General features: G+C 38.8%; 1 protein-coding gene across 6 annotated transcripts in view; it reads right to left on the bottom strand.

Moving 5' to 3' along the window:
- Positions 1-828: 828 nt before the first annotated feature.
- LOC124594946 overlaps positions 829-16,531 on the bottom strand; it is a 200,732-nt gene continuing 185,029 nt past the window's right edge. For 5 of the 6 annotated variants that reach the window (XM_047133450.1, XM_047133455.1, XM_047133454.1 and 2 more), the window contains one exon: positions 829-2,848. In XM_047133450.1, the coding sequence (XP_046989406.1) occupies positions 2,159-2,848 (690 nt within the window). In that variant the 3' untranslated portion in view covers positions 829-2,158. The remainder of the gene's footprint in view (positions 2,849-16,531) is intronic. The other variant, XR_006978167.1, reaches the window with a different exon arrangement.

The following is a 16,531-nucleotide window of genomic DNA, read 5'->3' as shown; positions in this document are numbered from 1 at the left end:
TTGAAAATTTAAAATTCATTTAATGTGTGCATAATAGATACAACATATATCATATCATGACAAGTTACTTTGACACACTGTTTGATGAAGTCAAAGAACCGGTCGTCCTACTTCCTACATGTATGTAGATAAAGGATAGTTAAGGTTTTTAACATCTTGTTGTCAAGGTATTACAGACTGAGCACAATTTATGTTAGACATAAATGGGGGAGGATACTGGAAACTGACCCATTTTAAAGAACTTTCAGTAATTTCAGATAATCATGGCAATACTAAATATAAATAACAGTTGAGTGTCTCAGCCTATGTACCACCTCTATTGGAGTAAGCACAAAAATATCAGACTCACACACTGAGGCTGTAATACATATTCATACTTAATATAAAACAACTTTAATCTTGAACTGCAGTTATAAAAAACTGCAAGGGAAGATGAGCTCTAACTTAGATCAAATCTTTAACTGCTGGGAGATGGAGTGGGGTGGAAAAACAGAAAATGGGCCAGTGTAAAAGAATTTTGGAATAAAACAAGGGAAAAATGGAAAGCCACTGATTAAAAATCTGTCAACAAAATATTTCCAAATCTTACTGTTTTTAAGTCACAGAGGTACGAAAAAAGTGTATCTGTTAAAGCATAGAATTTAGCATGCAAGAAAGACACTATTCCATGACCAGCCTATATGAGTGTAATCCATGGTAACCTCTGCAAAAAATAGTACTATCCTCACAGACAGTGACACAGAAGGGCAAAGGCTGATGGCTTCCACATATTTCCAAGATTCTTTCAACACTATACCCATTTAATATCATACAAGAACAAAACACAAATAAGAGTCATGCACCTTTTGTTTCAAAATCAGCTTACAGTCAGTAATATATGACTGATACATGTCACATTTTGTGTATCATTATGCAGTATGCTGTTAGTTGTCACACTAGGTTCCAGAACAACAGCTTCAAGCTGCAATAACTTCCTGACTTCCAGTTTTTTCTGTGACTATGTTAAGCGAACATCTGTAACTGCTTTTTTTTTCACTTTCACTGAAAGCAAATGTTTCAACAAAATATAGAATACAAGAATAGTTTTTAATAAACATTACAGTCTTTTGTAACAGCAACGTGAGTTGCATATGCATCACTCACTGCTTTTGAATTCTGTTTTCTACACGAGTCACATCATTTATTCCCACTCTACTATCTTTTAACATTTAAACAGCATACTTGAAAACAAACATAGATATAGGTGTGTGCATAAAATAAATAAATAACAAACTGTTATGCAGACAAAATTCATAAACTGCATCTCCAAACAGTAAAACAGTTGCAGGACTATTTTAACAATGTGTCATAACAAAATCATTACAGGACATGACTACACGTAAGAATGGTGATTGTACAATAGTAATGACAATAGTGAACATAGTGAAGGATATGAGAAAATGAACATTCATGTTCTGATAAGTTACAACTAAAATTACATTTTCTGTGAAATATTAACAATTAACATTGTATGTGTATACAACACAATAAATACTTTTAAAAATGCATAATAAATTACTACAAAATTCAGGAAAGTACTTCAAATAGAGAGCAAATATTATACAAATATTACAATAAATGTAGCAAAAGAATTAATGGTTAAAAGAACTAAATAAAAAATATATAAAGCTAAAACATGTCAATTTCATATAAGACTCAGCAGTTAAACAAAGAAAACTAAATTACAATCAAAATTTTATTTTAGCTGGCAGCATAGTATGTGCATATAAAACCTCTAAAACATTTTTACCAACATCACATTGTAAAAATTTATTTACCCTCTTAACATCATTAAAGGAATTACCCATTGAAAGCCATTTTGCAGGTGAGACAGAAGAATATACAGTAAAAGAATGATAGTGAAATACAGAAATGGAAGACAAACACAAAGTACAATGCTACTTCCCTCTCAACAATACAAATGTGTATATTTGTATAATGAACACTCTTTCACAAGACTTAAGTACATTACACATAAATCAGTCGTGAAAAAATTTTCAAGCCACTCTCACAAGTGTGCATATGTGTCACAGGAGTAACTCAGTAGGCTATAGCAATTTTTGTCCATTGCAAAAAAATCTCTCACAAAAACAGATAAGCTTTCCACATTTCACATCATTCATCGAATAACACAAGTTCCACAAAGACGTGAAGGCCCTATGCAGTCATCGTGGCAAAAGGCTCCACATTTCTTACATATTATCATAGCTTTCAAATTGCAAGCACACGGAGATGTGTCATTTCTGTTCATAGAAACATGATTATTGTGTGTCTGCTTAGAAACATGGGCCCTAACACCACCCTGTAATACAATCTGAGATTGTCCAACTATAGGATATGCCATATTTTCCCCATTGCTGGGTACTATGGTATAACTCTGCAACATACCGTCTGATGCTACATCACCATAAGCTAAATTAGGATTATCTTGCATCCTCTCTCTTCTAGTGACAGGTTGCATAGCTGGGTTTGGACAGTGTACCATAAATTGTTGTTCACTGTAATTGTTACCCAAGTACTCAGATGATGGTCCATTTTGCTGATCCACATCAACACTGGCTGGGCGGCCTCTGCCTATACCTCCACCAGCAGTAGTAGTACTGCCCCCACTGCTTCCTGGTCTAACGATACCACATGCACCAATTTGATTCTGGTTATTGGATGGTGGCGCACTTGATGCACGTGGAGGAGCATTCTTTCTGTTCAGCATTACATGTGTTGTATCATGTTGCTGCTGATCCACACCTGCTCTCTGTACTAAAATGTATTGACCAACATGTCCAACTTGTGGTCCAGGACTTTCCACTATCTGTAATAATTACAACAGAAAAGAATTATTCATACTATTTTTTTTCTTTTTAAAAGTGTGGACATGCTATTTGATATAAATTTTGTTCCCACAAACTAAACTGTACAAAAGAGTAAAAAAGAAAAAAATAATGAATGGGAGAGTGGGAACACTGCTGCAATTCAGTTATTCCATAGTTTTTAAATCGTGGAGTAGATATCATCAGTAGTATAAGACAGATTTAGTGTAGCACGAACCCAATAAGGGCCACAGAAAATATATTGGTTACATTTGTGTGTGATAGGCAGTGTGCTTAATAATTGTTGACTCTTGGTACTTGATGCAGAATCACATCTAATTGTAATTTAGAATTTATTTCCTAAACTGATGGCCTGCAAAATTAGTTGATTATGATTAGTCACCTGTTTCATCACTGGCAGTCTGTTTCAAGTTAAGTGTTTGGCAGTCAAAAGTAAATTATAGTGCAGAATTCAATTTTTTGCAACATTTAGCACCATTACTGTAATATGGATTTATATTTGCCATGTAAAACAACATGTTTTAAAATTGCTCTAGAAACAAAGCATGTTCCTCCAAGTACAGCTAAAATAACTCTAGTATTAAAGGTGTTATGATGTGCTGCTTGTTTATATTTTCTCTGGTATTTATTGACAGTTTTTTTTCCCCAACATCTTGTAAGCACAAGTGGCTACAGTAAAAATTAGTAGGATGGAAGAAGCTGGAAAGCATGCCAACAATGCATTCATGGGAAGATATAACCTCAAGCCAGCAATAATGTAAGATGACTTTTGACAATGCCACACCTACATGCTAATGATATGTCACAGTAACAATTGCATAAAGATGAGTTACAAAATACAGATAACAAACAGCACATCAAGAAGCTGCCATGAAAGCCTCAACAAAGTTGTTATGAAATGCTTGCTACTGAAGCAATCTGAATAAAATTTATGTTCCACTGTGTTACCAAACACACAATTATATTGTAAACAAATTTAAAGACTCCGATTGCAAAATTAATTTCACTTATAACTTAAACATTCTTGAGATAGCCAACAAAACCAGCTTTCCTTCCACACAAATATGATATGCACTTCAAAGGAAAAAGATGTTTTTGCATGAAAGGAATAATGGTTCTTGTGGTTAAATATACAGTATGATGCTGTACTTGGAAAATTATTGAACAAGACAGTGATGAAATGACGTAAGTTAAAAAAGGAAACAGCACCTTATACAGAGTGAGGATAGAGGGCAGGGAATATTTATTTTGTTATATTAGCATGGAAATAGGGGTACTGTTCTCTCTCTCTCTCTCTCTCTCTCTCTCTCTCTCTCTCTCTCTCTGTGTGTGTGTGTGTGTGTGTGTGTGTGTGTGTGTGTGTAAAGAGAATGATAATTAATTACTTAATGTATTCCTTAAATTAATTTAAAGTAATCTCCATATGCAAGACAATTTTTGAGCAATTTAAAGGTTGCAGAGGAGAGGGGACTTTTTAGAATAAGTCACCCTACCTTGATAGACTAGCATCAGTATCCAAATAACGTGCTGCCTGTCCCGACATTGCAATGCATGAAACTATTAATACTGCTGTTTTCATAAGATCTGTTGTTACACTATAGACTTTTTATTTCGCTATATTTCAGGTTTGAAATTATCAGTTGTTTTCAAAAGGTAATATGGACGTATTCTGCCTGTGCCCTTCAAATATTAGCTAACAAGTTTACACCCATATGTACTTTTATTCCCATTTCCATCAGTTGTGAGGGTCAGAGGTGGCTTAATCTGGTAACAGCATAAAAATTCCAACAAATTTTACTTCAAATTCTTGAGGTACCCCATTGTAAAACTACTTTGGTGGACAGGTGTTATGCCTGGATGAAGATTAATCTTTTTCCTTCACCCCCTGCCCCTCCCCCAATCCAGCAGGAACCTCATGTATTCTTGCATGGTGTTGGTCCACAACTATTGCAAAGTATTCACTCGTCTTATCAATTCTGGCAAGCTAAGAAAAACCCTTACCTTAATAGTCTCGGATGTTATTGAATTTAGCATATGTTAAAATGAAGGACTAAGTAAGGAACACCTACTTTTTTGTTTTCTCCAAACAAAGTTTCTTCTCCAAGATACAGCCCTGCAAAGATAAAACTGCACATACCGTTGTGAAGATATGAATTTTGGAAAAAATTTTAAAATGCTTTATCTCTGAAACAGTTGTAGATATTTTGTTAGTCTTTTTATTTGCAAGATAATTGCTTAATGATTACAAAGAAATTCTCCATTTGGAGTTATCTGTCAAAGTTCTTTTACTATAGTGTTCTTAACTTTTTCTATAATTTACAGAATTTTTTTTTTTCCAAAAAATGCCAACCAATAAAATTGATTTTTTTCTGTTGATTAGTACCATATAGTTCTACATTCCCTGAAAAGGAGAGCTTCCACTTTTAGGTTGAACAGGTTTTATAGATAGCTGAAATTTTTGCCATGGCTGTTTTATTATCACATAACAGGCTCATAAAAATCAAAACATAGCCTTATTTAACATAATTTTAGTTTTGAAAGTTGAGTAAGAGTGTCATTTTTCAAGTATTTTAAATGGTTCCAAAATGTATGTGAAAGTTGCAAAGATTTAAAAGGTTTCAATTTATACAATTTCTGTGCACTCTGTTTTGTACTGAAAGTAGCCAGTTAATGAATTAAAAATTTCTTCCACTGCATCAGTATCTTCCTTTGATATAGAGTGATACCTTCCTGTTGAATCAATAGGAACTGGAGCACTTACAATCTTCAAAACATTGTGAACAGGAAGTGAGCACTGATGGCATTGTTGCTATGCTTGAGCTGGAAACCTATATCCAGCAGCTGGTCCACGTGGTAGCATAAAGTTTACTACAATTTTGTTTAACTCATAACTGGTGTCTATAATCACTACAATTCACCAGTCACAGCCACAGTCACACACACATGCCACAAACATCCCCCTTCTCCGGTTGTGAATCCGAATATTATTCTGCTGTTTCCGAGGTGATGGCCGAACAATCGAAATTTCTCCTTTCTTGCTCTTTAAAGTGCGTGCAATATGAGTTCGCCCATCACTGAGTCCAAAAATGTGTCTTCTGAATTCCTTTCCTAGGAGTAGTTAGTTTGGACCATTCTTCTTTTCTCTGCTCACAGAATTCTTCGATTTCCTCTTTCGACAAAAGAATGAGGGCTGTGGATGTATAAGATTTCACTAATCTCGTAAAATCCTCAGCATTCTGAATCGCAGTTTTTTATGGTCTGGAAAGATTATGTTTTGTAGCATGGTGCTTCAGCAGGCCGCCTACACCATCACAAGGCCCTTCCCGTGACCAGTAGCACTGTATACCCAGTCACTTGGCACAAGCGACAGACTCAGTTCAAACATCAGGAATGATGATGCTCTGCTTGGCCCCCGTTTGCAGTTGAAGAATTTTGTGCATTGCTAGCAAAGCATGTGCTGAGTCATGTCTTGTGTTATCACTTATATCTGCTACACTTCTGGTCTTGTTTTGAAAATACAAGCGGGGAGGGCAAATATAAATGGGATTTTTGTTCCTGAACATCAACATTTGGTAGGACTGGCCCCACACTTCTGCTAAGTTTAGGTGGACTGTTACAAGTGAGGAGAGTGTGTTGTTAGATATTTCCTGCCGTTTCGTCAGTAACGCTCATGATATCTGAGCAACTGGTGTATCCCTCCATTGTGGAATGCATAATTATCGAATTTCTTGCTTGTGAAGGAATTACAGCGGCAGGAATTTGCCCAAGATTGACTGCACAGTTCAGTGCATTATCAAGGGGGTGTGTGTTTGCCTGGCATATAAAGTTCATGGAAGGACAAGAACATCCTCAGACCAGCATTACAGACAAAAACATTCGTGCGGTTAAAGATAATATTGATAACGATCGACGAGTGATAGTGTCAGAAATTGCCCAAAAAGTCAGAATCAGTTATGGGAGCTGTAAAGCAATCATCATAAATGACCTAGAGTTCCATAAAGTGTGTTCCAGTTGGGCCCCTAAACTTTTGACTGAAGATTGAAGTTGAGACGTTTGGAGGTCTGTCGGAGGCTTACAGCAAGGTTTGCGGAAGGAGGTGATGAAACATGGGTTCACCACTACACTCAAAAATCCATACAAGCCAGTAAGGAGTTGTGGAGGCAGCACCAGTGAAAGCCATGACTCAACTGTCAGCTGGCAAGGTTTTTTCAACCCCCCCCCCCCCCCCAAATCAGCAAGGCATTTTGCTAATTGATTTTTTTGCATGAGTGACGCACAATCAATGCTGCTTACTACTGCGAATTATTGAACAAGGCGAGAGTTGCACGTCACCGCAAAAGACGAGACCAATCAATTCAACAGGTCATCCTCCTCCATGACAATGTTGCAACCCCATACTGCAGCTCTAACTGTCTCCAAGCTACAGGATTTGTACTAGATTACACTTGATCATCCTTCTTACAGCCCAGACTTATTGCCCTGCGATTTCCATTTATTTGGACTGCTTAAAGAAGCTCTAGGAGGGTGATGATTTGAAGATGATGAGAGTGTGGAAGACTTTGTGTGCAACTGACTGGTAACATGACCCAGTTCTTTTTATGATGAGGGCATCAAAAGCTGCCCATACGCTGGGACCAACGCATTTCCAAAGGAGACTATGTGGAAGAATAAATTATAATTGCCTTGAGTTTTTCAATAAATGAATTTAAATAAAAAATAAAATCCCATTTATATTTGATCCACCCTTGTGTGTCACTCCTGTAAAAATTGAAATCTGGTCATTACTCCATTGATACCTTGTAATTCTTGTAGGAGAATTACAGACAAGTCCTCAGCAAAATCACAGTGTAGCAATGAACATAGTTCTTCAGCCTGTACACACCCCTTCACTTCTGCAATGTGTTGTTGTTTCAATTTCTTCAGATGCTGGTGTGTTACTGCTTTCACTGACGATTTACCAAGTACACCAATGAAACTGTTAAAGGCAACAGTTTTCTTTATTAGTTTATTTTCCTCCCATGTTGCATATGTAATTTCTGCAGAGTTATCTGCTACATATTCCAGGCCAAGTGTCTGTAAAGACAGTCATCCCTTTCCATGGCAGTCACCACATTCTTGAAACAAACAAGTCTCTCGCATGAAGTCACAGGCTACTAATGACTTCACATGCCCAACTAAGGTGTCATATATTACATGTTCCAGTAAGTTCTTCAAAGTTACCACACAAAGTTCAAAATTTGTGCAGGTACACACATAAACGGACATCCCTAGGTGGGTGTGGAACTACCCACTTAGGTCGTAGTGCATAAACTTTGGATCTTCCAATATGTTAAGTTCTATAGTTGCTATTACAAATTGCATAAGTTTCTTTAATATTGCAAGTCATTTATCTCTCCAAACCTTGCACATTTTCACTGTAGGATGCACAATATTCGACAGCTGAATTGATATTTGTGAAAAATTCCTGGCAACAGGTGCAAGAGTGTTTTGATTCATTTTCTTCTGAAGATGGGATTTCTACTTTGAAGAGTGTGGTCAGTTTTGCTGTAGTGTATTCATCCATGGATTTAGTAATTTCTCTGCACTTTCTTGATGCATAGAGCTTATGACCTTGACTTCACTGACCATGGCTTCTTAACAGCTCCCAACACCTGCCTTCGTAGTTGACTGATTCAGGGTATTTAATTCCTCCTCTATTAATGCAAAATCTGCATCATCTGCACCATGGGATGCTTCACCTTGTTCAGATACTATCATTGTTGTTATTCTGTCAAAACATTTAGAACACAAAAAGTCGTCACTGGAAACATCTTCACTTTGAAACAGAGTCTTCGAATGGGAACACTTATTCTCAACCTGAACAAAGTCTGCTTTTTTTGTTTGTTTTATATATCACTCTTTTATGGATATGCAAATAATCAGCACACTTCACTCTCCTGTGGCTCCAATCAGAAGACATTTCAAACAGTCCTTTTCAGAAAACACACTGCAACTGTGTCAACTGGCAAATTCCTCACCACACAACAGAACTCACTGGACGGTCTCAGATTTCTTGGAAACCCTTTTAGTAAACAAATTAGCACTGAACAACTGCAATACAGAAACCAGCAATGAACAACCACGACAAAGAAACTGACAAGAAACAACAACAAAATGTAACAAATATCTGCAACAATGAAAGTGAAAAGAAATAACTGCAACAGAGAAAGTGGAAAAAAAAAAGATAACTGCAACAAAGACAGTAAAATAGACATTGTAACAAATAAATTAGTAAGAAACAGCATCAGTGAAGACATAAAAAATAAAACCTGTCCAGCTTAAAAGTGGAAACCCTCCTTTACAGAGAATATAGTACTACAAATCAACAGAAAAAATCTAACTTTTCTGGATTGGCATTTTTGAAAAAAAAATTTTTTTTTTAGTAAATTACAAAAAAATTCAAAAGGTGACAGTAAAAGAACTTTGACAGATATGTCGAAACGGAGGAGACCATTGTAATCATAAAGCAATTATCTTTCAAATAAAATAAAAAAAAACCTAACAAAAGAACTAGAACTGTTACAGAGATAAAGCATTTTAAAATTTTTTCTGAAATTCGCATCTTCAAAATGGTGTTCGCAATGTCATTTTGGAGGCCTGTATCTTGGGGGGCAGGAATTTTTTAGGAGAAAACAAAAAAATGCGTGTTTCTTACTTACTCCTGAATTTTAACATATGCTAAATTCAATAACATCCAAGACTATGAAGGTAGCCCCCCTGCCTGAAGTGATACGGATTATGCCACCCATTACTGCTTTACCTTGTGAAAGGTGATCAACAAAGGATAATGCCCTTTGACAAACGACACTGTCCATATTCTCCCTGGCAAATGAAATCAGAGAACCACAGTCTTCTATTTTACTGTTCTAGTAGGTGTTTCATTTCTGGTGTGTAGGCGTGTAGAACTGTTGAGCCACACTATTGGCAGAGAGAGAGAGAGAGAGAGAGAGAGAGAGAGAGAGAGAGAGAGAGGGGGGGGGGGGGGGGGGGTGAGGGTGAGTGTGTTTTGGACATGAGGTGGGGGGGGGGGGGGCCTTGAATCAGCAGGTCATAAGAGCTCAATGTCTGACACCATGAATTTGTGCCCGAGGGAGAGGTCATCACAGGTGCTTTCAGGTGGAAGTGGTGTAAAGATTGAAGGGAACGATCAACACAGAGAGTCCAATCATTGCTGCCAATTTGAAGCTGCATCTTGGCAATGCACCAAGTGACACTCACTTCATGATCAGTGATCATCTGCCCCAGAATGCCATCACAGTGCTTCCCCCAGCCAACTTACAGTCCAGATGTGGCCTGGTGGCATTTTTCCTATTCTCTGAGTGAAGAGAGCCTTCAAAGGTCAACACCATGAGGTCATAACAAAGATCATAACAGATATCAAAAAGTCTTCAAGCTGCTGTTTTAAGAACATTCCAGAAAATGAGTCGCAGGGTACCTTCCAAGCATGAAAACTTGTTGGTATCAGTGTGCTGACACCAATGGGTGCTATTTTGAAAAATTTGAACTGTTTTTTGCGATATCTTCAACACAATTTTGAATCATCACTCTTCATATAAACAGTCCACAAAGAGCACCAGTCTTAATACACTCCCACAGATCACTGGAAATATTACTTCAGTGTCTATACATGACTGTAGCCAGGAATATGCACTCCATCCTGCCAGTTGCAAACATATTTGGATACCTCATAGGAACATACTTTCTTTAGCACACGCACATACGGTATTGAGTGTAAAGCTATCCGGGAAGTGAAGAACATCAAACATGGTATTCATTTTTGACATCACCAACCTACTCATTTCCGAGCCACTTTGAGATCTGAAAACAGAAAACTGAAATGGGCCAAATTTGGAGAATAAGGTTGGTGGAGAACTATTTTTATACCAAGCTCATATACTTTTGTTGTCAGAACACATGGTGTCAGATTTTTCCCCCGACAGGCAGTGCTTTTTTTGTACATTTTCACTCTCTTCACCCACATTTTTCATGTTAGTTTCATCTCTAGGTTGTTGTGAATGGTCCACATTCAATTTACAACTATAGAACAATGCCGGAATTCTTTGGATTATGTGGCAACCTTTCAAATATGGTTTTTAAATAACTTTCCTCAACCTTCTGTTTTCAAGACAATAAATGTGTCCCCTATTGAGCATTTAGGTGTCCAAATTTCATCCAGGATATTATGTAACCTGCCATGAGAGCACTACCACCTCAATTTAGTGATCTTCACAGTCTTCCATAACATCATCATAAATGTTAATGACTAATTCTTCTTCGGAAAGCCTTTGTTGGTCGTCTACAATATACCAAGTCTGACTGTCTTACAACTACAGAAAATAATCCATTGTTATTAATTGTTTCTGAGTGCTGGTACAGAGTTTCCATTAATTTGCTTGATCTCATTGTGCATCATTGTGCAGATGACTTTATATTAAACAAAAATGTCTCATAACCACAAAACTTAGCATATTTTAACTCTTTACTGCAGTACACGCAGTGATAATATTTCGTGACACATTATAACAGCATACTGCACAGGGACTCTTTAAGTGGACACAATTTTAAACATGGCTTTGAGCCAGCAACCATGCAAATTAAGATTTAACTTGACCAGGTTTTGACACCGACTATGGGTGTCTTTATCAGAAAAACTAAAATCAATTGTCTGTAAGGATTGTAACGCCATTAACATAGAGCGAAACCAAGAATAGATGGTTATTATACCAAACAAATTTATGAGGTGACTATATTGTATGTAATGACACATGAAAAACATTAATGAGCAAAATGCTCTTATCATATAAAATAGCTTCTTAAAATTGTATACAAATTACAGGTATTGGAACTAACATAACAATGGTACTTGCCGGTAAAAATTATAGCTACATGACATAGCACACCGTACGCCACTAAGGGCTGTAAGAGGAAACAGGTGCTGAAGGTGGCATCAAGCTAAGAGGCTCACAGGTAGAAGTTGCCACAATGTGGACATGAAATAAGTCACTCCTGCTATTAACAACTGAAAAAATCAGCTGCTTACATTAACAAAAGTATTTTAAATACCCAGTATTATATAAAATAAAAATTTTAACCACGACAGTGCGATAGCAGCTGGAAATATCACTTTGCCACGAAGAAAAATGATCCTAATCCTACTCCTAATGATCCAACTCCCCAAGACACTATCCAAATTGAACCCTGCCTGGAACAGTTTCGTCCTCCGTCACAGCGGGACCCACCTCCTCTTCCTCAAAATCACCCTCTCCAAACCTTCCATGAATTTCTCACTTCCAGCCTTGCTTCTCAATCCTCCTTAAAAAACCTTAATCCTACTCCCAACACCACCACTGCTGAAGCCCAAGCTATCCGTGATCTGAAGGCTGACCGATCCATCGTCATTCTTCCGGCGGACAAGGGTTCCACGACCGTGGTACTTGATCGTTGGGAGTATGTGGCTGAGGGACTGCGTCAGCTTTCAGACAACACCACATACAAAGTTTGCCAAGGTAATCCCATTCCTGTTGTCCAGGCAGAGCTTCAAGGAATCCTCAGAACCTTAGGCCCCCTACAAAACCTTTCACCTGACTCCATCAACCTCCTGACTCCACCGACACTCCGCACCCCTACCTTCTACCTTCTTCCTAAAATTCACAAACCCAATCATCCCGGCCGCCCCATTGTAGCTGGTTATCAAGCCCCCACAGAACGTATTTCTGCCTACGTAGATCAACACCTTCAACCCATTACATGCAGTCTCCCATCCTTCATCAAAGACACCAACCACTTTCTCGAATGCCTGGAACCCTTACCCAATCTATTACCCCCGGAAACCATCCTTGTAACCATTGATGCCACTTCCTTATATACAAATATTCCGCACGTCCAGGGCCTCGCTGCGATGGAGCACTTCCTTTCACGCCGATCACCTGCCTCCCTACCTAAAACCTCTTTCCTCATTACCTTAGCCAGCTTCATCCTGACCCACAACTTCTTCACTTTTGAAGGCCAGACATACCAACAATTAAAGGGAACAGCCATGAGTACCAGGATGGCCCCCTCGTACGCCAACCTATTCATGCGTCGCTTAGAGGAAGCCTTCTTGGTTACCCAGGCCTGCCAACCCAAAGTTTGGTACAGATTTATTGATGACATCTTCATGATCTGGACTCAAAGTGAAGAAGAACTCCAGAATTTCCTCCCCAACCTCAACTCCTTTGGTTCCATCAGATTCACCTGGTCCTACTCCAAATCCCATGCCACTTTCCTTGATGTTGACCTCCATCTGTCCAATGGCCAGCTTCACACGTCCGTCCACATCAAACCCACCAACAAGCAACAGTACCTCCATTATGACAGCTGCCACCCATTCCACATCAAACGGTCCCTTCCCTACAGCCTAGGTCTTCATGGCAAACGAATCTGCTCCAGTCTGGAATCCCTGAACCATTACACCAACAACCTGAAAACAGCTTTCGCATCCCGCAACTACCCTCCCGACCTGGTACAGAAGCAAATAACCAGAGCCACTTCCTCATCCCCTCAAACCCAGAACCTCCCACAGAAGAACCACAAAAGTGCCCCACTTGTGACAGGATACTTTCCGGGACTGGATCAGACTCTGAATGTGGCTCTCCAGCAGGGATACGACTTCCTCAAATCCTGCCCTGAAATGAGATCCATCCTTCATGAAATCCTCCCCACTCCACCAAGAGTGTCTTTCCGCCGTCCACCTAACCTTCGTAACCTCTTAGTTCGTCCCTATGAAATCCCCAAACCACCTTCCTTACCCTCTGGCTCCTTCCCTTGTAACCGCCCCCGGTGTAAAACCTGTCCAATGCACCCTCCCACCACCACCTACTCCAGTCCTGTAACCCGGAAGGTGTACACGATCAAAGGCAGAGCCACGTGTGAAAGCACCCACGTGATTTACCAACTGACCTGCCTACACTGTGAAGCTTTCTATGTGGGAATGACCAGCAACAAACTGTCCATTCACATGAATGGACACAGGCAGACAGTGTTTGTTGGTAACGAGGATCACCCTGTGGCTAAACATGCCTCGGTGCACGGCCAGCACATCTTGGCACAGTGTTACACCGTCCGGGTTATCTGGATACTTCCCACTAACACCAACCTGTCAGAACACCGGAGATGGGAACTTGCCCTTCAGTATATCCTCTCTTCTCGTTATCCGCCAGGCCTCAACCTCCACTAATTTCAAGTTGCCGCCGCTCATACCTCACCTGTCTTTCAACAACATCTTTGCCTCTTTACTTCCGCCTCGACTGACATCTCTGCCCAAACTCTTTGCCTTTACAAATGTCTGCTTGTGTCTCTGTATATGCGGATGGATATGTGTGTGTGTGCGCGAGTGTATACCTGTCCTTTTTTCCCCCTAAGGTAAGTCTTTCCGCTTCCGGGATTGGAATGACTCCTTACCCTCTCCCTTAAAACCCACATCCTTTCGTCTTTCCCTCTCCTTCCCTCTTTCCTGACGAAGCAACCGTTGGTTGCGAAAGCTTGAAATTCTGTGTGTGTTTTTGTGTGTTTTTTATTGTGTCTGTCTACCAGCGCTTTCCCGTTTGGTAAGTCATGGAATCTTTGTTTTTAATATATATAAAAATAACTTTCTTGCAAAGAAACCTTCACTGATCAAATAGATCCATCCTGTTCGACACACCCTCGTTCTCACAAAAAAGTCTTTTTTATTCTTCCATCCGCTGAGCTGTTCCACTCCTTCATCTGATGATAATCTCAATGCTGTGATTAATTTGAGAAGAACTATCGCATTCAATAATGGATACCAACCAACAATAACAAACAATATTTTCAAAAATAAAACCAACAACAGAATCACCACCGGTGACACTTCACCTAATAATGAACATAATGATACGAAAAAAAACTCTTCTATACTACTTTAAGGGCCTGTGTCTTACAGGACTAAACATCTCCTCCAAAACAAATATGATTGTAAAGTACCATTTGCTACTAATAATAGTTTGAAAAATAATCTTATTCATAATTTGAAACCAATGCATTCTCCCTAACAAAATTCACATGTTAATCATAACACAAGCTGTGATACATGTCCAGCCTACTGCATAGGTCAGACTGGACAAGCAACTGCTATTAGATTTAAAGACCATCTCTTAGGAAAGAAAGATACAGGTATAACTTGCTCTTTGCTGATCATTTATTAATTACAGGCCATAAGCTAAAGACCTTAATGACTTCGGTATCCTGTGAAAAGAAAAAGGTTTCAGACTTAACATCCACACAGAATTAATTTTTAAATGCCTTTCTCTTAATGATGGTTTCATTCTGAAACATTTGCAGCTACTTAATAAAAATTTCTTTAATGGTGTAAAGCCCTTACATAGAACACCTGAAACTGACTCCTCATTTTCCTCAGAGCAGACTCTAAAATACCATCTTTCTCTCTCCTTTTCATTTACTACATAAAATTCATTTTCACACAAAATGCATAGAATATCTGCTATTGCATTGTCCTGGTTAAAATACCAATACTGGCTGTCGACTTGTGAGATCAACACTTACATGCTCTTTAAAATATATTTGTTAATGTGACAAGCTGATTTTTTTCAATTGCTAATGGATGGTTCGTGTCCACATTGTGGCAACTTCTGCCTCTGAGCCTCTTAATCTGATGCCACCTACTGCGCCTGTTTCCTCTTACTGCCTTTAGCGGCATACTGTGCGCTACATTAAATAGCTATAATTTTTCCTTTCAAGTAACATTATTATGTCAGTTCCAATACCTGTAATATTTATATGGTTTTAAAAATTATTTTAAGAAGTTACTCTATATGATGAGAGCATTTTGCTCGTAAATCTGTTTTCATCTGTCACTAAATGTGGGAATATTTGTTTGGTATATTAACCATCTATTCTGGGTTTTCCTTTATGTTAACTGATTTTGGTTTTTCAGATGCAGACCCCCATAGTTGGTGTCAAAACAGGGTCAAGTTAAATCTTGTAAATAGTCTTCACGGGTTGCCGCCAGGTCATGTTGTGCTAATTCGGTGATATTTCCTCGGGGCAACTGTCCCGACATCTTCAGGTGGTTCAACCTCACTGGTAGCTAGGTAAGATTGATGGTATCCACACGTCAATGCCCCATTTCTAGAATATGCGCACGAAGAATCCACAGGTGCGGAAATCATGCTTGCGCAATGATTTGCAAATAGATGGTGCCATACTCAAACGCCCTTTGCGGAAAATCACAGAGGGGCTCTCCTTCGCGTGTGCCGTATGTTGCGTTAACTAACAGTGTGGCCAGACATTATTCACTAAAGACCATACTAGACCATGTTATGATGGGCCTGTTATCGAAAAATCTTGATTTCCACGTCGTGGTTTAATAGCAGCCAATCCAGGGTTCCGGGTTGTGCTCAGTTGAAATCCCGCATCCATGTATATGAGAGTATCGGCTGAATGGATATGTATCGCTTCCTTAATGAAGCAAACCCAGATGGGTGATACCACGGATAAAACTTCCGTCTTTTCATAAATCATGCAATGTCCTGTACTCGGACAGTGTTCCGCAATTGCCGACTTCTCCAACTGACGAAAGTGTGTATGACGTTTATGTTCATTGCAGC

The sequence above is a fragment of the Schistocerca americana genome, chromosome 2 (genome assembly GCF_021461395.2).
Source record: "Schistocerca americana isolate TAMUIC-IGC-003095 chromosome 2, iqSchAmer2.1, whole genome shotgun sequence".
Taxonomy (NCBI): domain Eukaryota; kingdom Metazoa; phylum Arthropoda; class Insecta; order Orthoptera; family Acrididae; genus Schistocerca; species Schistocerca americana.
This window is presented reverse-complemented; position numbering and strand designations above follow the sequence as displayed.